At 41.0% G+C, this 23,513-nt stretch overlaps 1 protein-coding gene across 2 annotated transcripts in view; it reads right to left on the minus strand.

The window, feature by feature from the left end:
* Window positions 1–241: 241 nt before the first annotated feature.
* Window positions 242–23,513, minus strand: part of taf3 (TATA-box binding protein associated factor 3) — a 133,627-nt gene continuing 110,355 nt past the window's right edge. For both annotated transcript variants that reach the window (XM_016993529.2, XM_003220720.4), the window contains exons 6-8: window positions 9,664–9,922; window positions 2,482–2,588; window positions 242–972 (exon numbers count right to left, since the gene is read on the minus strand). In XM_016993529.2, the coding sequence (XP_016849018.2) occupies window positions 858–972; window positions 2,482–2,588; window positions 9,664–9,922 (481 nt within the window). In that variant the 3' untranslated portion in view covers window positions 242–857. The remainder of the gene's footprint in view (window positions 973–2,481; window positions 2,589–9,663; window positions 9,923–23,513) is intronic.

A 23,513-nucleotide genomic window follows, 5' to 3' on the forward strand; every position in this document is an offset into this window, starting at 1 on the left:
ACTGCACTGGAGATACCCATTTGAGTAAAAAAAAAAAACTATTCATGTAAAATGCTTGGATGCCCCGGTAAAAATGCAGAAGCACAAAAGAGAGAAGGTAACAAATTAAAATTCAGAAGAGCAGGGTAGGCGGAACAGTCTTCCTCATATTACAGACTCGAAAAACAAAACCTGCAAGAATGTACAAAGGAAGGAAAAGGCCACAACAGTTTGCTAAAAATAAATAAATAACAGAAGTTAGTTCACAAAAGAACGAAAGCATGTTTTATTTATGTTAGGTCATAAAAATCAGGAAGGCGAGGGAAAGCAAGAACAGCTTCATACATTCTTATCACAAACAAAAATATTTACCAGTTCCCCCACCCCTTTCTTCCCCAACCTTGTATCACTTATGATTATCTGGGTTATAAGAGAGAGGGGGCTGAGAGTTACAGAAATCACTCCCAAAGGACAGCTGCTTGCATTCGCCAGTCTCTTCTGCTTCTCGAAGGAGGGACTCGGAAGAGGAGAAAAACAACTGGGGATGGTAAGGATATTTACAAGTGTCACTGCTGTCTTTGAGAAAGAGGGCAGCTGCCTCCTTGAGCTCCAGATTGCTCCATTTGCTGCTTTTCACCAGGTGAGTTGGGCCAATGATTCTTGATCAACGTTCATACCCAGTGATGATAAAGGGAGGGGGGAAAAGGCCAGCTCAGAGCCAGCAGTGTGTGTGTGTATGTGTGTGTATTCCTGATTCTCCCAAGAGTCATAATCCTTGAAACCCAATGGCAATGGAGAAGGAGCAGACGGCTGCTCTCCTCAAAAGAAGGCTGGCCAGAAGTGCTGAAGCGACAGTCCGACAAATCTCAGCACAGACCTCAGTGAGCTTTGTGTTTCCACTTCTTGTGCTTTTTGTCTTTCCTTTTGCTGGCACACCTGGAGCAGAACCACTGCACTTCTTGCGGGGGAGCAGCCTTAATTCCCACACAAGGCCTATATGTTGATAACACAGAGACAAACACAAGAAAATGGATGAGGATTCACAAGAAGCTGAGTGCCTGAGGTCATTTTTTAAACTTTGCATGAAACCTTCAACAAAGACTCGATTCTTTTTCCCTTGGACAAGTCCTTTAACTCATCTGAAACTGGGATCAGATCAACTCCAATTAAATTATAGGATTTTAAAAGATCAAGTTAAATTTGCCAATGACTCCAATTTTATTTGTAATGTTCCGAGTATCACTTAAAAGGTATGCGTTGGTAGGGACAATATATTTTCTCCAAAAAAAGAAAAGAAAAGAAAAGAAAAAGGTGTCCTAACCTCTGGAGAAGCAGAAAACAAACTTGCTCCATAAACATCTGCAAACTCAGACTGCTGATTTCTTGCTAATGTACTGTTTTCCCTCATTGAAAAACTTCAGAGGAGAGGAAAGAATAAAACAAGACACTTGCACAGATTCCCAGAGGTGCTCTTACAAAAACTTTGAAAAATAGAGTGACAGGATTGTCTATGCTCTCTATATAGATTTTATTATGCCTGTCTGATTTATACTTTCTGGATTCTTTTAAGATGACTCTAATAGAGTATGTTAGACTTGAAAGCATGAGACATAATGGTAACGAGCCTAAAATTGGTAATGTAGTTTCTAAAGCAACTTTTGAAGTCCCTCTCCATTTTTCTGGTCATTCTTAGACCACAGTGCTGCCCCCACACTTTGCTCTACCTGGGGTTCAAATGTCCCCTCTGCTCTTTTACCATGACCCTTTAAAGCAGCAGTTCTCAACCCATGGGGCCCCAGATGTTTTGGCCTTCAACTCCCAGAAATCCCAACAGCTGGTAAACTGGCTGGGATTTCTGGGAGTTGTCGGCAAAACACCTGGGGACCCACAGGTCGAGAACCACTGCTTTAAAGACATGAGAGTCCCAACACTTCAGAGCAGGTGATCCCCCTAGTATGGGAGAACTCAGAGATGCCATAGGCTCCCAGCAGGATGGTAACACATCTGGGCGTCCCCTGGGTAACGTATCTGTAGATGGCTGATCCTCTCACACCAGAAGCAACTTGCAATATGTTCTCAAGTCACTTCTGATACGATAAAAAAATAGACTAGTGAAAAACAAATTTTTGGAACCCTTTGGAATCAGTTGCAAGCCTAAATGTGTTACACAGCAGAACTTAAAGTGTATCAGCTAACTGAGTAAGTCACTCAGAATGCATAACATATCTGTTCTAAGGTTCCAACATACTGCTAGAAATTGCTTACAAAAAAAAACAAAACCCACAGAGGTCTTGCTTCCAATGATATCAATGCCTCACCAGTTAGTTTTAAAATGGAGCCGAAATCCTCCAGTTGACTGGAAAACAGAAACCAGCAAAAAGGAATCACAAATTTGATCAAACTAGGGTCCCATTTCACATGGTTGATGAAAAGACTAAAAGAGAAACAGTTGCTAAGAAGAAAGTTGCTCTATTGCCTGTCCAAAACAGGAGCTGGGCTTACCAGTGATACCAGTCGTCACAGTCATCGCAGCCAATCATCGGACTGCCATCGTCCGGTTTCTCGCAACCAGGGCAGATCCAGATCTTGTTTCCCCATTCATCCCGAATCTAGGGGAAAAGAAACAGGGAGAGGGTGATGCCTTGCATGGTCAGGAGGAGTAATAAAGACAAATTACCTTTCCTCTCAAAGCAATTATTTAACCAATTTGTGAATTTGGGGGGGGGGGGGGGAGATAGCATCGCCACACACTCTTTGCATGGACACATTATATGAACAAACTTTTCCCCGCCCACACAATTCCTCTCTATAAACAATAAACATTACAAAGTTTCATTTGGTCCAAGTAGATGGATGCAGTTTGTGTTAAATTACACTTGTTTTTGTTCTTCATACAACTGACCAACATAGCAGCTCCTCTCAAAATTAAGGAAAAAATGGTTGCATAGTTTCCATGATTTAGGAAGCCAAATTTGCACATGTGCAATGTCCCAAATTGGCGTCCCTTGCTTTTGAGGAAGAGAGAAACAAACATTAATGGTTAACTCCCTTAATAGCTAAGGATTGCAACCTCATATTGGTGCTCCAATTGACTGAAAACTAAAAAACTAAAAAAAATGGGCAACCAACAGGAAACTGGGACACAACAGAAGCTGGCAAAGGCAATGCAGGACAGGCTATGCTGAACATCGGAGAGAATGCAGTGGGAGTTTCAGTGCCTTTTCAGAGACATGAAAGAGAAGGTCTGGGTGGTGAAGCTTCTGCAAGTTAAAGGAGTGGTGCTGATTGACTCATACAAAATCACCTGTTCTTTATCTCCATATTCAAATCAGTTCAAGAAGAAGAAGAAGATGTGCAGCATAAACTTGGAACGGATGCTGGAAAGGGCACTAAGGTGCCAGTGCTGTTGCTTATGGGGGCCAAGGAGCCCCAGCAGCAGCAGCCTTTCCTCCTCCCTCGCCAAAGGCCATCTTGATGACGTGTTCCTAATATATACAGCGCCGGGTGCACGGACTGCTGTGTTATTACTTATTAGCCAAACTCTTCCAACTCAACTAACTGATAAGATCAAGGGTATAAAAATTGTTACTGAGTAACTTTCCATTCCTTTGACATTTATGTCACAGTTACATTTATAATGAAGGGTAAATGGAAAAAGAGAGAAGGGGAGTTGGGAGAGAGAGAGAGAGAAAGAGAAAGAAAGAATGAGAGAGAAAGGGGTTTTCAGTATTCAGCAGCAGACAGGGAGAATATGCATCTTTTATTCTTCCATTTACTCTTCTAAATCATTAAGATGCATGATCAGGCTATAATAAATAATGATGTTAATTGTTACAATACTATTTCAGCCATGATGTTGACTGGACATTAGCTGTTTCAGAATAGTGTCAGAAGCTGATTTTATTTCGAAAGCATGTATAGAAATGTGAGATTTAACCTAGACGTGCTGGAAAAAGTGGGTTGCAGACATGAGGGCTAAATAAAATCTAAGTAAAAGGTTACCTTTGCAGGATAAACTTGCAGAATAATTTGCCAAGCTAGTATTAAGAATGCAAATGGAATCTAAAGCACTTTGATCAAACAGGCCAGATAAATAATTCCATCTTATGCTTTTAACCCATGTCAAATACTTACGGTCTAGATATGTGAAACTACAGTTAATTATGAACACACAAACCTTTCCTCTTTCCCACATTTCTTGATGCATAACTGATCCCATCACATGACTGCCTTGTTCTATCACTTGGTGAATTTAATATGGCTACATGATGCCACGTGAATGGCCCAGTGATGTGGGAACTGAGAAAAAGAAGGAATGGTCCCTGGATATCCCCAGAAAACCCCTATTTGACATTACATTTATAATTCAAGGAAGCAGTGCAGGGTTCTCCTTCATCAGGCTTTATTCCCACAACTCTTGAGAGGCAAACCAGTTTGAAGACAGCAAGAGAGATGCAGGTTCAGGGTTATCAAATAAGTTTCATGATTCAATGTGCAATAGGACCTGGATCTCCCAAACTTGGTACTCTAACTTCAACACCACATTGGTTCTTTAACACAGAAGTTGATAGGAAATTGACAGAATGAATGATGAAATTGAATACTGAAGGCAAGGAGTCACCAAGCTAAAATAGGAAAGTTAGAGAGCTTATTTTTAAGAGGAATCACAGATATGGTAGGTGTGACAGAAATTTGGCAAAGAGAACCAATCAGCTCTTATTAACTTGGATTAGAAGCTCTCTATGAATGACTGGGAAGGATGTAGTGGAGGTAGCGGTGTTCTGAATATGAGCGGGAGCATACTGTTGAATAAGCTGAAAATGTTATCAGAAGCTGGCTCTTCCACAGAAGGGCTAAAGGTGGTGGCACCAGACACCAAAAGTCGCTTAGTACTAGGAACATATCTTTCCTACCCTCACCAAAATGCTCAGAAAGAACTTGAGATGGAGAATGAAATAAAGGATGCATCTAGAGGAGATAATTTCTAAGAAGAGGAGACTTTAACTATCTCTTATTGACCAGGTAAAGCAGGCATGGGCAAACTTCATCCTTCTAGATGTTTTGGACTTCAACTCCCACAATTGGGAGGGCTGAAGTTTGCCCATGTCTGAGATAAAAGATGCTCCAGTTGTAACACAGAACTTCTAGATATCCTAAATGATGGTTTAGAATTGCAGATGACAGAATAACCTTCAATTGAAACCTGAGTGATATGGTCTGAAACCTAGGGTTATATGTAAGTGTTGCTAAGGCAAATGGAAACAGTGGTCACAATAATATCACATTTAATGTATATGTGAGAAACATGCCAAGGAATTCCAATATAGTACTTATTTGATTTCAAGGAAGGTTCTCCCTAGCTTGCTACTGCAAAGATTTCCAACCTCCCGTTTTTGGGCAAGGTTCTGGAGCGGGTGTTCCTCGTTGACACTGATTTTCTGGACCGCTCGCAGTCTGGCTTCAGGCCTGGGCACAGCACCAGGACGGCTTTGGTCGCCTTGGTGGATGACCTCCGCAGGGAACTGGACAGGGGGAGTGTGACCCTGCTGGTTCTCCTGGACATCTCAGCGGCTTTCGATACCATCGACCATGGTATCCTTCTGGGGAGGCTCTCCGGGATGGGACTCGGTGGCACTGTTTTGCAGTGGCTCCAGTCCTTCCTGGAGGGCCGTTCCCAGATGGTGAAGCTGGGGGACACCTGCTCGGACCCCTGGCCTTTGACCTGTGGGGTCCCGCAAGGGTCAGTTTTATCCCCCATGCTTTTTAACATCTACATGAAACCGCTGGGAGAGGTCATCCGGAGTTTTGGAGGGTGTTGCCATCTCTACGCAGATGACACACAAATCCACTACTCGTTTCCATCTAACTCCAAGGAAGCCCCTCGGATGCTGAACCAGTGCCTGGCCGCTGTGGCGGACTGGATGAGGAGGAACAAGCTGAGGATCAATCCTGACAAGACAGAGGCCCTCCTGGTCAGTCACTCGTCGGATCGGGGTATTGGGTGGCAACCTGTGCTGGACGGTGTTGCACTCCCCCTGAAATCACAGGTCCGCAGTTTGGGAGTCCTCCTGGATTCAGCGTTGACGCTTGAAGCGCAGGTGTCGGCGGTGGCCGGGAGGGCTTTTGCACAACTCAAACTTGTGTGCCAACTGCGACCATACCTCGTGAAGTCTGACTTGACCACGGTGGTCCATGCCTTAGTTACCTCTAGACTGGACTACTGTAATGCGCTCTTCGTGGGGCTTCCCTTGAAGACGGCCCGGAAGTTACAGTTGGTCCAACGCTCGGCCGCCAGACTAATAACGGGGGCGAGTTACAGGGAGAGATCTACTCCCCTGTTTAAGGAGCTCCACTGGCTGCCGTTCATCTTCCGGTCCCAATTCAAGGTGCAGACCATCATTTATAAAGCCCTAAACGGTTTGGGACCCGCCTACCTTCGTGACCATATCTCCTACCATAAACCTGCCCGATCTCTCCGATCATCAGGGGAGGCCCTCCTGTCGCCATTACCTATATCTCAGGCCCGCCTTATAGGAATAAGGGAGAGGGCCTTTTCTGCTGTGGCCCCTCGCTTGTGGAACTCGTTGCCCATTGAAATCAGGCAAGCCCCCACCCTTTTAGCCTTCAGGAAAGATTTAAAAACATGGCTCTTCCGGTGTGCTTTCGGAGAGTAAATGTTCTATGCTACTCCCCCCAATATTTATCCTCTAGACTGGTTCACTATCTGATGTCCCTGTCCCTCTGTCAGGACCCAGGCTGCAGAGCACCAATAACCAAACACAGAGGCCAGAATCTATCTAATATCTTTATTGTAGAAATATATAAAGTTAATAAAAGCAAGTGTAGAAAATAGTCCAGAAGTAGACCTTTCAGGAAAGGTCAAAATTAGTCCAAAGAAACAATGTCCAATATGAAATATTAAGGTCCAAAGTTGTAATCCAGTAACCGAAACACTCACTTTGCCAAGCAAAGTGAGGGGAGATGACAAGGTCCTTTAGTCCATGAAACTTAAGCAAGGCTAGGAAGCAGAACTTGATTCTTGGAACACTAGGCTTATTTCAAGGCAACAAGAACGAGGAGCAAGAACAGGATCCGTGGTAAATTCGTGGCGAGGTCCGGGAAGCAAGGCAAGGTCCGTGGAGCAAGACAAGGTCCTGGGAAGCAAGGCGAGGCTGGAAACGGGAACAAGGGGCTTGGACGCGGGAGTAGCGTAGTCCACACACAACCTACTCCCGAAGCTGACGAATTGACTCCGCAAGATTCCTACGTGGGCAAAACACCTAAATAGGGTCTCGTTTTCCCGCCAAAGAACAATTCTCTGGGGAACCAGAACCGAAAGCCATTCTCTGTGTCCAGATGCATGACTCCCTAAAGTTTCCCATGGGAAGCAGGCTTAATCAGCTGAATGCCTGGCAGCGATCCTAGCGCTCCTGCGAGAAGCCTCCTGAGCGCCTTTCTGTTGTTTATAATAATCGCGGCGAGAAAATGGGGGAGATTTCGGCTCAAGGCTTGTTTGGCAGACTTCTGGAAGGCAAGTCTCCTGCAGGTGCAAGGGCTCCAATTCTGGCTGAAAAAGCTCCAATTCTGGCTGAAACGGTGGGAAACCGAAGTTTTCCTCTTCATCTGTCACAACAGTGTTAGGAACGGGACTACATGGCCCATGAGTCATCACACCCTCGAGGTTTTTATTCTGATCCCTTTCTCACCCAGAGTTTTTAATTTTTAATCTAGTTTTTAAATGTAGTGTTCATGCGGCCCGCCCTTGTTATATTGCTGTTTTGATCTTATGTTGTACTGTTTATTTTATGTATTGTATTATTTAATTGCATTATGTTATGGTTATATTGTATTGTCCTGGGCATGGCCCCATGTAAGCCTCCCCGAGTCCCCATTGGGGAGATGGTGGCGGGGTATAAATAAAGTTTTATTATTATTTTATTATTATTATATCCAAGATGAAAGCACACAAAGACTGGAATGGTGCTTCCATCTTTAGTAGGAGTAACAAGAAGTATGTCAGAATTCTCCTCTGCACTAAGAAAATGCATAATGTCTTCTCCACTTCTGCCCACCCATTAGATCATGTTTGGAGGCCTTCATCCCTCTGCTCCTGCTAAATGAATTTAGTGGGCTGCAGTAAAAGAGAAGACCATCTCAGGAGTGACACCTTTTTATGGAATTACCTTCTCAAGAAAGAGAGGTCAATTCTACCTAGCTATCTTTCAGTAAAACTGACTGGTGGTAGGGTGGACATCAAATACGCTGCTGACCTGATGTAAATTATCCAGAGATTCACTAGTAGACTTTAATATATTTTCTTCTCATCTCCGAGTTTCACAGAAAGTTCACTTGCATGGGTATAGATTTGGTAAGTGTCAACATTTTGCAATTTTTCATTTTTACTTCTAATTCTTAAGCTTTTAGGGGGAGAGATTCAAACCATCAATCAGTTGGATATTTATTGATTATTGCTAAGCCAAGTGTCTCCAGTAAAAAAACAAATTGATCTCCCCTAGGAATAAATGTTAAGGTGTGAAAAACATATTTTGGCCTTACTATCATCTATTATGGTGAATGCTGGTCTTTACCAGTAAATTACAGAAAACTGAAATCTGGTAATATCCAAAAGTGCTTCATTAGCCTTGAGATTTATCAGTAAGTACTAGAAAAGTTGAGCTATGTGAGGCTGTTTGAGGCATTTATCAATAAAGTTTAGTAAACTTCCCATTTCACTTACAGCTTGCTGAAATTTATTCTCGCTGCATCTATTTTTGTTGTTGTTACTAATAATTACCAGTACACAAAAAGACAATTTATTGTTGTGTGCTTTTAAGTCATTTCTAATTTATTGCAACCTAAGATGAATGCATCATGGGGTTTTCTTTGTTCAGAGAGGGTTTGATTTTGCCATTCTCTCGGGCTGGGAGATGCAACTTGCTCAAGGTCACCCAGTGGTCAAGTGGCTATTTGGGCCCGGTTGTTCGGACTCCCAGAACCCTACTCTAAACATTCAAACCACTACACCAGAGTGGCTCAGAAAAGGATGTGTCAGAGTTAGGATGTGAACCAATTTAAATATTCATTTTAATTTTACTAAATATTCTTTGACTGAAAATAAATGAAAAGTCTGACCACAGTCAATGAGATGTGCATGAATTAAAAGAATAGGAAATCTTAGTTTAGTAGAAAATCATATAATTGCCAAAGTAACCGCTGCAATTTATTTATTTCCTGCTTTCTCCCAATATGGCACCCAAGACATCCCACCATAAATGTTATAACCAAATACAGTTAAATCTATATCATTTCTTCCATAGGTGTGGTTTATTTCCCTTAAACAAATTATATGGGTTATTGGCTGACGCTCAAAGCTAAAGCTGTTTATAACAGCTGATTATTCAGCCAGTGAAGTGTTTTAAAAAAATCCTTCTTAAAATGCAAGCTAAAAATAAGATGCTTGATAGACTTGCCATAAATAATTTTTAAAGAGAAAGGTTCCGTAATAAAGAAGCAGAACTTAATTCACACTGTGAGACAGTTTGAATTTGGTCTAGTACCAAAGTATCAAAAACAACATTTAAAAAAGCACTGTATTGATTTGGTGGAAACAGGTGGAGTTAAAGAACGTGAACCCAATAATAAGGATCAACACACATATACGGAGAAATACTTTCATCTACATACCACATAATTGCTGACTGTTTCTGTTACGACACTCCGAACTGGAGCTTTGGAGCCTCCTACAGCTGACAACACCGGAGATGGTGGTGGAATTAGAGCTGGAGAAATGGTGGTTGCAGGCAGAGAAGGAACAACAACAGGAGGAGGAGGAGTAACAAGGACAGGAGCTGGTGCTGGAGATGCTGGAGGTGGTGGGGTTTTGGGACGAGTGAGGAGAGCGGGTGGTTTAGCCTCCGGCGTTGAGACCACTTTGCTGATAACACTGCCAAGGCAAAAGGAAACAAAAAGAGGAGTTGATACAATCATGTGCTAAATCTATAGCCATGCTGAGTCCAAGGTGAAAGGGCAGGATTAAAAAAAGGGGGGGAGTAGGGGATATAAACAGTTCGACAGTTTATGGTACTTCTAGATGGTCTTTTCCCCCATTCATAATATCAGTTAATGTTGAAACCAAACACTTCATGGGTTTGGGAGAGCAATGAAACCTTGACATAACAAGTGTTCAGATAATATTAATGAAAATGATACACATAAACCATGAATTGGTATTAAAATCATCATTCAGAAAGACAGACAGATAAGGGTAGAAATGGATTTATTTGGTATCTGAATTCTGAAAATTTTCAGGAATGGTGCATAAACTGCTTACCACATATACAATGAGATTAACAGATTTGGGTTAGATCAAGGGCCTGTCCACCTCTGCTCTGAGCAAGAAGTAACAACATAACAAGCAACAACATAAGACTAAAGTCCCAAATACTCAATACGTAACCATCACCACGCCTACAAACAAAGGTACTGCTAATGAATACCAAAATCACACTTATTTTTTATTTGATTACCTGCTGTTCTATTTGTATTTTACTGATTTTCTGTTCACTGCTTTAAGAGCCTTTTTGGATGGAAAAGCAGTTTATTAAAGCTTTGTATCAATAAATAATTGCTAAGAAATAACAATTATGTCTAAGAATGCCAGAGGTTCAAGGTCCATACACAAATGGGTCTACAAAACGTGAGTTCTCGTTTTCATTTGATGACTACGGAAATAGTAATCTCTGATGAGGTTGAATAATCAATATGCACAATTTACTCAACATTCAAATACTAATTGCTGCCTTTGGAGGAATCTGAAGCAGGATGCCATTGCGGTAAATACAAACTTGGTAGGGAATGAAGGAAATTATAATTCATTAACTGACTGTGTTTTCCTACCATGCAACAGGTAGACAGGTTACCTGGTAGATGGAGGCAGTGCATTTGAAGCAACTTTGGGCAAGGTGGGGATAGAAAACGGGGAAAGGAAAACACAACCAAAGCACTCCTGGAAGATGGTTATCCAACCTCTGTCTAAAGATTTCAAGGATGGCGAGTTCATCACCTTCTCCAAACTGGTGATGTGTCAGACCAGGGCCCCCCAAATTAAGGCCTGTGGGCCAGATGTGGCCCTCAAAGGTCATGTACCCAGACTCCAATCTTAACTTTAAACCAGTGGTTCTCAATCTGTGGGTCCCCAGGTGTTTTGGTCTACAACTCCCAGAAATCCCAGCCAATTTAACAGCTGTTAGGATTTCTGGGAGTTGAAGGCCAAAACATCTTGGGACCCACAGGTTGAGAAACACTGCTTTAGACTGAGGGTCGCCACAAGTCTGAAATGACTTGAAGGCACACAACAACAACAATCCTAATGAACTTGACTATGTCAGCCAAAAGCAGGCTCACACTTGCCACTGACATACCAATATGTTTATGTTGGTCAAAATTGTTCATCATTTTAAATATTGTATTATTCTTTCATGGTTTTTTTGCACTACAAATAAGATATGTGCAGTGTGCATGAAAATTAGTTCATGTTTTTTCCCCCCCAAACTATAATCCAGCCCCGCAACAGTCTGAGGGATTGTGAACCTGCCCTCTGCTTAAAAAGATTGAGGACTCTTTTGTTAGACAATAAGTCCCATTAGTTCCAGTCAACATAGCTATTGTTTTCCACTGGCTACATGCAATGGAAACTGTACCTCAACATATCTTGAAAAGGTTGGGATCAAACAATATTTATGACCAAACGTTTGTCAAAAGATTGGAACTGACGCTCAATAGGTATTTTTGAACACATCAGAACAGTAAATATGAAGCAGCCCCCATCCCCACACATGGGAGTGTTTGTTTTGCTGCTATTATTATTATTACATCATCATCATCATCATCATTATTATTATTATTATTATTATTATTATTATTATTATTATTATTATTATTATTACATCATCATCATCATCATCATTATTGAATTAGCTTGCCGGTTTAAAGCTCATTTATGTTTTGCAACATTATGTTGAGAATGGGAAGGTTCTAAGGATGCATGTTAAGGAAGGCAGAAAGAAGATGCTGTCTTCTTGCAGTTTTTCTATTCAAACACATTTCTGAGACGATAAAGAGTAAAAAGAAGTAACAGCATGCATCATAAAATTACCCTACACTAGACTTTCAATATGAGCAGAAAATGGCAGTGATTCAATGCATCACTTTTGTTTTGGTAAGGAGTAAACAGAACAATGCCTACCAAGACAGGCAAACTATTTTCATTAAAAGGGGATGAGGAATCCTGTAATGCCACAAGTAGCTCCTGCTGAAAAGATTGTCCTCAGCATACAGTACAACTATTCTCCTGTGCAGTGGCCCTAAAAGCTTCAGTCTGTAGATCTCCATTCAGTGAAACATTCAAGTTACACTGCCATCAAGGTAGATATCCAATTGCACTTTGTACAAAACACAGTTCTGAAAAAAAAAAACAGGCTGGACTGGGCCTTTTTCAACATTGCCTCCTCAGTTATGGCATGCCATCTTCCTAAATCCTCAAGAGTGCTAAATTCACTTAGCTGAAAACAAAAAAAGATTGAATTTAATTTAGCACTACTGAAGGCAGGACTAAGGAACTTGTGGGCTTCCATATTGATTCCCACCAAGCCTAACCACATAGAATAATGATCTAGCCCTGCTGTAAGGCCACCCAATCATTTGAAAACTGAGATGCCCAAGTACAAGAGTAATAAATACTTCAGTATCAGCTGCCATGATATGTCTATCTGGAGAGTGAAAGTTGACAAAATTATGCAGGCAGATTAATAAATTAGCTGCCATTTATGCTAAGAAAGATTTGGGAGAGACGATAGGAGATGCAAACGCAGATATTCCAAAGAATGGCTGCTGTGCCAGAACATCATGCCACCAATATTAGCTTGCCCTTGCCAGTGAAAGCTGGCATAGTTAGGTGCATGAGACCAATGAGGAAATATGGTAGGAGGAGGCAGAAAGACACAATGCCAATGAGACAATCTCTGGTCTCAAATCAATAAAAGTAAAATTGATTTGAAGGGGAACCATAAAATGTCATAATGGCTTAAGTATATTCAATCTTTTCCCAATTCAGTACAACTTCAGATGTGAAGCTATTGTGTTCAAAATCCTTGGGGGATATACAACACAGATTTTATAGACAACTCACACTCAGATGCATATCCAGTCACTTACCTGAATAAGTGCTTTACATGAAAATATATCCTGATTGCATTTGGGTGTATTTCTCACTAATAGCAATGCAAAATCGAGAAGACTAGTGCACTTGGCTGTGGTTCCTCTTTGTACCCTCAAGTCAAACAATTTAGCAAATAGTTTGGGGGAGATTGTCTCAGGCCTACTGCCACCCATCCTCAGACCCTTCATTCTTACAGTTCAGAGGACTCTGTCTGGGTGGAAAAGAGTAGACAGCAGAGGAAGACGAGATTGTTAGGATGTTCATGTTCGGGGACACATGCACCTCTTTCCTCATTAATCTTTGCTCCCAAATATGAAATAAAGCCTGTGGCTGAATGACTCTTTCCTTACAGCCTCTCAAAAGCCCAGTCAAACTGACAAGGAAAATAGATCTTCCTACTCTTTGGTTGCAGAGTTGCAAAGCAGCAGCAGCACACATGGGAGATTTGTGCTTTATAGCCAAGTTGGTTTGGAGAATTAGGGGATAAAGCGTGGAATTCTTCCTGTAGACTTGATTCCTACTTCTCATATACAGAACCTATCCTGTGATCTTCCTGAGTCTCTTTTTCAGTCCTCTGCACCTACTCCTTCAGTTCCCCATTTTACTAATAAGGGGAAGTGACTGATTGACTTCGTTTGAAGTGTTCCTTTAAAACATGTGTATGATAACAAGCTTGGCCTGTTTATCTCCAGTATCATATCTAAAATCTCAATACACAGAACACACACTTCAGACCGGCCACCACTCCCTTCAGATAATGAAGCACAGGAATAGTAGACACCAGAGATGGTTTTGCCTTACGCCACTGAGAGAGATGGGGCAATCTTGCAGCAGGGTGGGTTCCTCAGTCAATCTGACAGCAACATGCAGAAGATGAATCATAGTCAAATAATAAATGTTTCTTCATGGAATGAACTCAGGTCAATTCATAAACACAGGTGCACACAGAGAAATATTAGCAGCCATGGAGAGGCAGTGATGAGGAAATAAAAGTGTAAAAAATTGCATAAGATCAAGCTAATAGGGCAAGCTGTAGCAGAAATGCCTGCTTCCCCATGATTGTTGGCTTACCTATTATGGGCTTCAAACAATATATGACCCTACCAAGAAGGGACCATTTAGCAGTAGGAGAGTGAACATGAGAAGTATACATGATAAGGGTATCAAGGCCAGAAGATATCCTTAGCTAAAACAGGGACAGGAGGTATACAGTTTTCTAGATGCTATTGGTCTGCACTTAACAGGAGACATAGCAGTGGGCTGCAGTCTAGCAACATCTGGAAGGATACAGGATTCCCTGGGCTAAAAGGATCTCAAGGAACAAGGATGAGAAACTGATCGAGAACAATGGTGTACAGCAGTTTAATATTCATCACAGAGAGATATCACATCTGTACCCACTCACTGTTGCAGAATGAAAGCTAGAGAAATAGAACCGCTCAAATATTTGGCTTGGGAGCTACCAGAATTTTCATGTAGATCATACCAATCAAATTTGACTGTTGTTTGCACCATTCAATGCATGCTGGCAGTTCTAGGCAACTGGATTTCAATATAACTTTCACCACAAAGAACAACAATGGCATCAAAGAATCAACAATCTGATAGACAGCAATGGGGGGGGGGGCAAGGACAATAATCAAGATCTTCTCACTCCCCAAAGGCGCATCTGTAGGGCCGCAAGTTGGCCATTTCTGTAGAAATGGCTGCATGTGCAAACTGAGCTCCCATGCTGTGACAGAAGGTCAATATTACAGGGATGGGACACCTTTGGAAGTATTGGGGTTACGCAGGCATAATCCAAAGTATGTTTTGCAGACACTTTGGATCATCTGCTTCTTTTGTGTAGGAAAGTGACAGGAAATGTAACTGCCTCTTCATTGACCTAATTCCAATATAACCTGAACACAACATTTCACATTGCAAGAATAAGGTGGTAAGGGTTATAACTCAATGAAAGAGCTCATACCTGGAAGGTTCCAGTTTCAATCCCTGGCATCTTTCACCTGAAATACTGGAGACCAGCTGCCAGTCAGTGTAAACAGTACCGAACTAGCTGGACTAATTGGTTGATTCTTGATTCAGCATAAGGTATTCATATATTTGTGTGGAGCCTTGAACTCATGCATCCCTCTCCCACCCACCCCCTTTCATGTACTTCAATTTACACTTGGAAAAAAATTATTTAAATTCAATTTAATGTGGGAAAACCAGCCCAAGTCAGATGGTCAGATTCTTGACTCTTCTCAATACCAGGTGGTTTCCAACCTTTGGTCGTCCCGGTGTTTCAGACTTCAGCATCCACAAGCCCCAGCTAACTTGGCCAACTGCTGAAAATGCTGGAAGCTGAAGCCCTTGAGGACTGATCTAAATGAACCAAAGTCCCCCAAATTTGGAAATCCCACCAGACTATGGCTATCTTAATAGCTGTTAGTCCCTCCTCTGGCATGTAAAGCAAAAGGGGAGGCATAATAGTGTGGCTTGACAAGATCCATACTCTCAGCTGAAAGCTATGTTTGGCTATTCTTAAAACTGACATAGCTACTCTACTTGGAAATAGCAATGCGTATACTTGGAAATGCTTGCGTATACAAGGGGATGTTAGATTGCTGCAGCAACAACAACAGAGTCTTGTGATACCTTAAAGACTATCAAGTTTAATTTGGCATAGATTTTCATCATGGTTGCAATCAAAGTCTTATGCTAAATAAAGCTTTTTAGCCCTTGGGGAGTGAGAAGATGCTTTGTTGATTTTACTTATGTTAATATTGTTGCAAGCTAGAAAAATAATTGGATATGAAATTAGTAACTTGCATTAAAAAGGCAAGGCTCTCAGAAAGCAAAATGTTGGGCTAAGTTCCTTGTGTACAACATTGATGGATAAAAACAATAACCCAGAAGCTTACCTTCCCAAAATGCAGTCTAACCTAGTGAACCAGTAGGAGTGACCATGGGAATCCCTCAATATACAGATAGTGGTAACTTTTAAAAAGTTATATACACATTCACTCAAGCCCACACAGAATCTGCTCAAAGCAGTGAGATCACAGATTGTGCTTCTCTAGAGGTTGCTTGCTTGGCAATGTTTTTAACCACAATAATACATTCCATTAAGAGATAAAAAATAAATTATGGGATCTTATTTTTCTTCCCAACAAGAACTGCCACCCCAGAATGAAGGAGTGTGTGAGAAAAGCCTTGCAGCTTTGCTGTGATGAGTCTTCATGCAACCACATCAACCTAAAGTTTAAAAGGTACCACATTACACTATTCCCCTCCCAAAAGATGTAAGAATGGTAGAAGTCTTGAGTGAGCACTTGGTCCTGTTCCAAGAACCATGATGTCTGGAAGTTGGCCTTTGGAACACGTGCCATACAAGTTCTAATCCTGTAATGCAAGTCAACTCTCTCTTGTATAGAAGTCTACAAAAGATGGCCAACTTGCGGCCCTATAGATGTTGCTGGATTCCAACTTCTATCAGCCTGAGCCAACGTGCTGGAAAAGGATGATAAGAATTGCAATCTGATGGCATTTGGACTGCACCCACTCCAACACTGCTGGTCTCCAATAATACAAAGTGAAAGTGCTTGAACTCAACACATGGGAGTTCAAAATGGGTACATCACAACTACTGGCTCTGTCTGTATAAACTCATGGGATGTTATGCTAGGTGTCCGTGTTTTAATCTAATCTCTATGTGTTTTTATCTATGTTTATGTGTTTGTAATTACAGTATATATTATATCTTAAGCCATGCTGTATCCCATCTTGAGCTTTGGGGAAAGGCAGGTAAAAAATAAAGTGTATTATCATCATCATCATCATCATCATCATCATCATCACCACCACCACCCCACCACCACCACCACCATCTCTGCTCATTTGTAATTACTTATGGGACTACAAATCACATAATCCCCCAGTCAGGTCATGCTGAATTTTTTTTTAATTTTGTTTCATAATTCTAAAAAAGTAAAGGTTTTCCCCTGACATTAAGTTTAGTCATGCCTGACTCTGGGGGGTGGTGCTCATCTCCATTTCTAAGCTGAAGAGCTGGTGTTGTCCATAGACACTTCCAAGGCCTTGTGGCCAGCATGGCGGCATGGAGCACTGTTACTTTCCCGCCGGAGCAGTACCTATTAATCTACTCACATTTGCATGTTTTCAAACTGCTAGGTTGACAGAAACTGGGGCTAACAGCGGCAGCTCACCCTATTGATCGGATTCGAACCACTGACCTTTCAGTCAGCAAGTTCAGCAGCTCAGAGCTTTAACCCTCTGTGCCACCGGGAGCTTATTCTAGTCTCCCCTTAAAAAGCAACTCTTCTATTCTCTGTAAAGGGGAAAAAGGATGACCTCAATATACATTCTCTATGGCAAAAGTTGGCATTGGTTGCCAGGGCATTACAGCACATTAAATGTGAATTCCATCTTTGCCCCTTAAAGCTGTTGAAGATAGCTCTGTTTTAAATCATCCAATGTTGACTTGAGAGCTCTCATTCACTTTAACAGTATGCAGGTCCCCAGACCACATGTTCCCATTTTGCAAGGGCAGAGCGGGTTCTACCAGTCATCTGAGTGCCACAGGTAGGTACGTCGATTGCTTGGGCTGTAATTGGCTCACACTGATGCAAGCTGTAACATGTTGCATTTGAAGCACAGCAGGACTCGGAGATGTGAAATGATTTCCTATCTTTGGAAGCAATTCATTTGATTTCAATCTCAGCCTCACAGGCAAAAGCATCATGACTGATTAAAATACATGGGGGTAGGGGAGGGAATGACACCCCACAGACATTGTAGAGGAAGCAGCTTTCATAAAAAGTTAGTTTTGCTTCCCAGGTTGATGAGTAAGTACAAGCCATTGCTGATCAGGGTAGACCTAAGGCTGTTTTCTGCATTAAAAACTATAAAAGATCTATAACCTGAACATCCCACTTCTGTAAACAGGATTGTAGCAAATTTCAAATACTTGAATTATTATGCTCTCTTCTATTGTTTTAGAGCTCTACTCAATTCTGTGCATATATGTGTTAGCTGGTGGAGAATGCTTACCCGGACAATGACCAATCCTTTAATGTTGGCCAAGACATAGATATTTCTGCCCTACTTTCTTTCTTGTTGCTTTCTTTAGCACCAATGGCATACAATCTTTCTTATCTGCCCATAGCTTGCAGAGCAGTTAAGAAGCTTCACAACCACCCCCCACATCTTAGCTATGAAGTCTCCTTTTCGTCGATGGATGTTTGGGGCTGACAAGTCAACAGCTACAGAGCTTTCAGTGACTGCAGAAGTGTGCATTTGTCTTTGTCTTATTACTGAGCTTATCTGATTATGAGGATAAAGCGCCAAATCACTCTGTTTTTATAAATCTCTGTGTTCTGTACTTTCACATGACACCTCACCCAGTAATCAACAACCACAGATTATACCCTAAAAGATTGCTCAAATCTAGATTCAATTTAATATATAACTACATCAACACACACCTATACAGTCTTGTAAAGTAGTGGTTTTTGAATGTACCAGTGAGACTCTTTCCACAGAAAACATGTGCATGTGCTTGTCACTTAATGCTAGGGGTGAGAAAAACTCAGCCTTGATATAAGATTGAGATATTTTGTTTTAAATTCCCACGTGGAAATATGCACTCTTCTTTGTATGCATTTTCTATAAGGTTTATATTTATTACGCATCCTCCTCAAAGTATGTGTTTGTATCATTTCCCCCTATTGACTATTGACTATATATCCCCCTATAATTCCAATTGTCCAACTGCCCACCAATTCATTTTTATTGGCCCTTGCCCTTCTTACTGGAAAAATATTTTAACTATGCAATTAAATATTAATATTTTAATTATGTAATTCAATATTAATTATGTAATTCATTTCCTTTCTGGAATATCTCTGGTCCTCACATTCCTATACTAAAGTTGGATTGGCCCTCGGATAACTAAAGGTTGGATCACACTGGCTTAAAGCATGCCTATGCGTATTTTTAGCTGCCTGTATTTTTAACCAATCGATTCTTAAAAATGTACACCTGATAATATGAGTTTTATGTCTCTGAAAGGCACTGAACATCTTAGAAATGTGTGGATTTCTGATGCAAGTTGAGCTTTTTTTAAAAAAAAAACTTTTGGAATGTGAAAAATTTCAACAAGAATATCAGTTCCTCTGAATTTTTTTTCATGATTACTTATTGCATGTAGTTCTCGATGCTTCTGTTCCATGGACACTGTACCTTTTAAGAACTTGGCAAGCTGTTTTTTACATAGGAAAATATAGGTATTGCAAGTGGGAAAAGAGCTTCTTTATATGCTACCATGTTGAGTACTGGTAATGGAGAAATCCCACCTTCAGCTCTATGGCCTTGGCATGATGCATTCTTGTTTTGCTCCTGGTTTGTGCATGGAACCCTGCTTAGGGAGATATGTGTTTCAACTTGTCCAAACTCCTCTCCTTTTAAAAATTAAGATGCACACACATCACACATGCACCTCCAACGCTCTTGTGCAACACAGAGCAGAATCAAAGAATCTTGCATCCAGTAATTGGCCTTTTCTTCCCAAGGACTCAAACCTCTTTATGGAAGAATCATTTTGGGAGTCACTGCTTGCTTGAGTGTGGCCCAACAGCAAAATGAAAATAATTTTGATTCAGCTCCGCACGTAATAGGACCTTGAGGAATAATTGGTGCGGTGGCTTCTGTAATTAAAAAAGGAGGGAAGAGGACCTGAATCAACGCTGGGACATGTTCTCATGCTTAAATGCTGGAGCGCCTTTAGGAGAAAACTGGGAGGCTGATTACTTAACCCTTTTGGAAAATGACATGTTTATCAACAAAAAACATAATTTATTGCCACATTGACTTGAAAAAAGACAGCCTAGTCATCCCACTCACAAAGCCAAAGATGTGGATTTGCATAGGACAGATCTCTGCTGAAGGAAATTTCTAACTGTGTCAATCTTAAGACAAAATACAGAGGTCACAATCTTGAGACAGGCTATTATGTTAGCGTCCTGTTGAACAACAACAATTGTAGGGGTATAGGTTGCAACAGGATTGAAGAGTAAATAACTTTCCCTGGATTGGGTTATAACACAATTTGTGATTCCCCACGCTGAAGCCTGCAGGCTGATTTCTGTTATTACTTCTTCAACACACATGAAGCAATGCAGTTACACAAGCAAAAACAGTGAGGTACTTCTCATGAAGCAGGATATTATCTACTACTATTACTACTACTACTACTAATACTACTACTACCTTTTAATTATATAATTTAAAGCTGTGAGCTACACTAGGTCTCAAAATTCCTAAAAAAGTACGGTACAAATAAACACTACTATTATTACATTTTCATCCCACTGTTTCCCCAAGGAGCTGGGGAAAGTGTTGTCTAAATTCAGAAATGAAGGTCACCAGGGACGGGATAAGAAAAAAGTAAGAGGTTGATCAATGTGAGAAGATATGGTTGTGCCTGGTTAAAACATACTGTTTGGGAAGAAGAAGACACAAGTTAAGTCAAATGCCATGCAAAAAATATAAATTTTGAAGCAGGATTTATTGTTTTTGTGTGTTGTTGTTGATGCTGTTATGTAGTATTACATCAGCTTCTATTTATGTCAACCCTTCCATGATATCCTGTTAGAAGTATACACAGTTTCACAGAGGACATTTTGCACAGGTGACTTGTTTTTCCTCCTGCACAGGATTTTTTTTCCATATTTTAGTACATATGATATGCTTCTTAGTTCATTATTACAGATTTTAAAATCCCCTGTTGTATTTTGTGTGTATATTTTAAATATATATTATCTTCAGTTAAGTACTTTTCTGAATGGATAGGACGACAATGAATCTACCATCTCATGACGGTAAAGCATGCATATCTGTGTTGTTTTGCAAGTGTTTACATTTGTTTAAAATCTTGGTTCATGATGCATGAGATGCTATACTCAGAGAACCAAAGGGCAAAGTGCATTTATCTGTCCCCACTGTGATACGGTACATTATTTATGGTAGTGCTTTTTAAGCTATCTGATATTAAGGACTAGAAATTCCACATCACCCATGTGCCAGGGAGCAGTACCATAACTATGTTGATGGTCTAGAATAAATTCATTCTCTTCTGGAAACTCTCCAGTGACAAGCCACTAGTAGCTTGTGGACTACTACCAAGCTTATGGAGGTAGCTAAAATAATGTCAGTTGAACATCAGTTAGGTTGGTTGTGTGAGATTTTTAGTTTTACTTAACTGGATGACATTTAACGGCACAATTAGGGCATTTCATGATAGGCCTATCTAATAAGTATCATCCCAATTGTCTGAATTGAACTTTTTTTTTTGTTCTGAGGAATAAGTATTCCTTATGGAAAGCATTTACTTAAGTTTAAGGAATTAAAGAAGCCGGGATGATTTCTAAATGATCTTGAAGTCAGTAAGAAATATCCACTTTAGGCATCATGTGGACATTCTAGTTCTTAACTATAACCCAGAGGTGTTTACTGGAATCTCCAATGTGTCAAAGAGATAGGGCAGACTTTGTTTTTTAATATTCTCTTGCCAGGCATTTACAAGGCAGAGCAAGCAGTCCCATTTTGCACTTGAAAGTACAGACAATAAGGTCAGGTAGAAAAAAAGGCTTGCAGTGCTCTGGTTTATTCTATTTGTGTCACTTGGTAATTTTCAGAAAGCAAAAAAATGTCCAAGTGAGGAAAGATGTAGAAGCTGCCAGCATTTCTAGGTCTAACGTGACACCGACTCAATGCACTGACAGTTACTCAATGCGCTGTTTTATTTGCTATGTATAAATAAGGGAGAGTGACTATGCTAAGCCCACCCAACCCTAGAGTCTCTGGACAGGATAATATGTATTAAAGAAACCACAAAGCCATCAAGGTTTTAATGAATTAAATCCAGACCAAATTCTAAATCCTGGAACCTATCCATCTATCAACTTAAGGCTCCTTCTCCCCAGAGGAAGAAAGACCAGTCTAAACAAAAATTCCATCAATATTTCTCTAAACTTGTCTATTCTCCTTCCTGAATTCAAAGGAACGGTTGGAAATGGGCACAGTAACATTTCAGTTCTGTTATCCCACCGTTAGCACTTAACCATTCATGGCTGAGCGAGCCTTTGTGCTATAATTGGGCTACCCATTAGGTGTACGAACAGCCGAAGACACTCACGGCCAAGCCTGTATTGTCTTTCCTCCGCCCCAGCTGGGTCTTAAACTGTCTCCATTTTTCTCTCCCAAGTATCACTTGTTCCCTGTCTCCCTTTTCCATGCCACAGTCAAGTTCTCCTCCGGAGCTTTCCACTGAATGGGCAGTGTCTCGCAAGGTAACCAACACCGCCCACAGCTGCGCCCCACAATAGCTCCCTCCTGCTTGCATTACAGCTTGGGGAAGACTTGGTCACGGGGCCCTAACTGTGGCAAACACTGGTCCGATTCATAAAAACGTGCAGGAGGAGGGGCTTTCCAGCAGGATCCCTTTACCTGTTTCCCCACCACAAAACAGGGGACTAAATGGAATGGGTCGTGAGCGTCTCTGGCCTGTAATGCAATCCCGCTGCCTGACAAGTCAATAGAGAGCCAACCCTTCCCTCCTGAGCCACACATAGAGAGCCAAGGTTAGAAGCAAACACAGTTTGGATAGGCCTACACAGGGAGCTTAATGAGCCCCATTATTTGGCTATTGTGGGCAAACACTATGAAGCCAGTAATCTAAATTACCAAAGTCTGAATAACTTGTCGCTAAATGGCACAGTGAGTTCAAAAGAACCCTAACAATGACTCATTTATTTTGCCTTGCAGAGAAGGAGTACTGTCCCACCAAAAGCCTAGAGGTAAGAAACCGCTGTTAAGAGAAGTTCTGAATATAGAAAAACCACTGAAATAAAACTTGAGTCTTCTGTGATGTCTGAACACAGCACACTCCGCATTTAATTAACAAAGCATTTTTATTATAAGCTCTCTATAAGACAGACGCTATGTTAAATAAAGAGGCAATGCATGAGGAGGCTCCAGACTGATGTGTCCAATAATTCCCACCGTGATTCTTTTGTGACTGCTGCTTTTTGTTCTGCTCAACTTTGAAAATTCTGGTCTCAAGGCTACTTAGGGCCACTTCACACTTAGGTAGTGTTACTCTGGCGTCTGCTATTTTAGTAAACTCATAAAGTGAATCCAAGTGGAAGAGAGAGCGGGAGAGCAGCAGTTAGCTCTGGTCTACCTTAATGCTATATTTTGCAGAACTTGAAAATAATGAGTTACAAGTAACATCATTACCTGAAATTAAGGGGTT

This window comes from Anolis carolinensis, chromosome 5, assembly GCF_035594765.1.
Source record: "Anolis carolinensis isolate JA03-04 chromosome 5, rAnoCar3.1.pri, whole genome shotgun sequence".
Classification (NCBI taxonomy): Eukaryota; Metazoa; Chordata; class Lepidosauria; order Squamata; family Dactyloidae; genus Anolis; species Anolis carolinensis.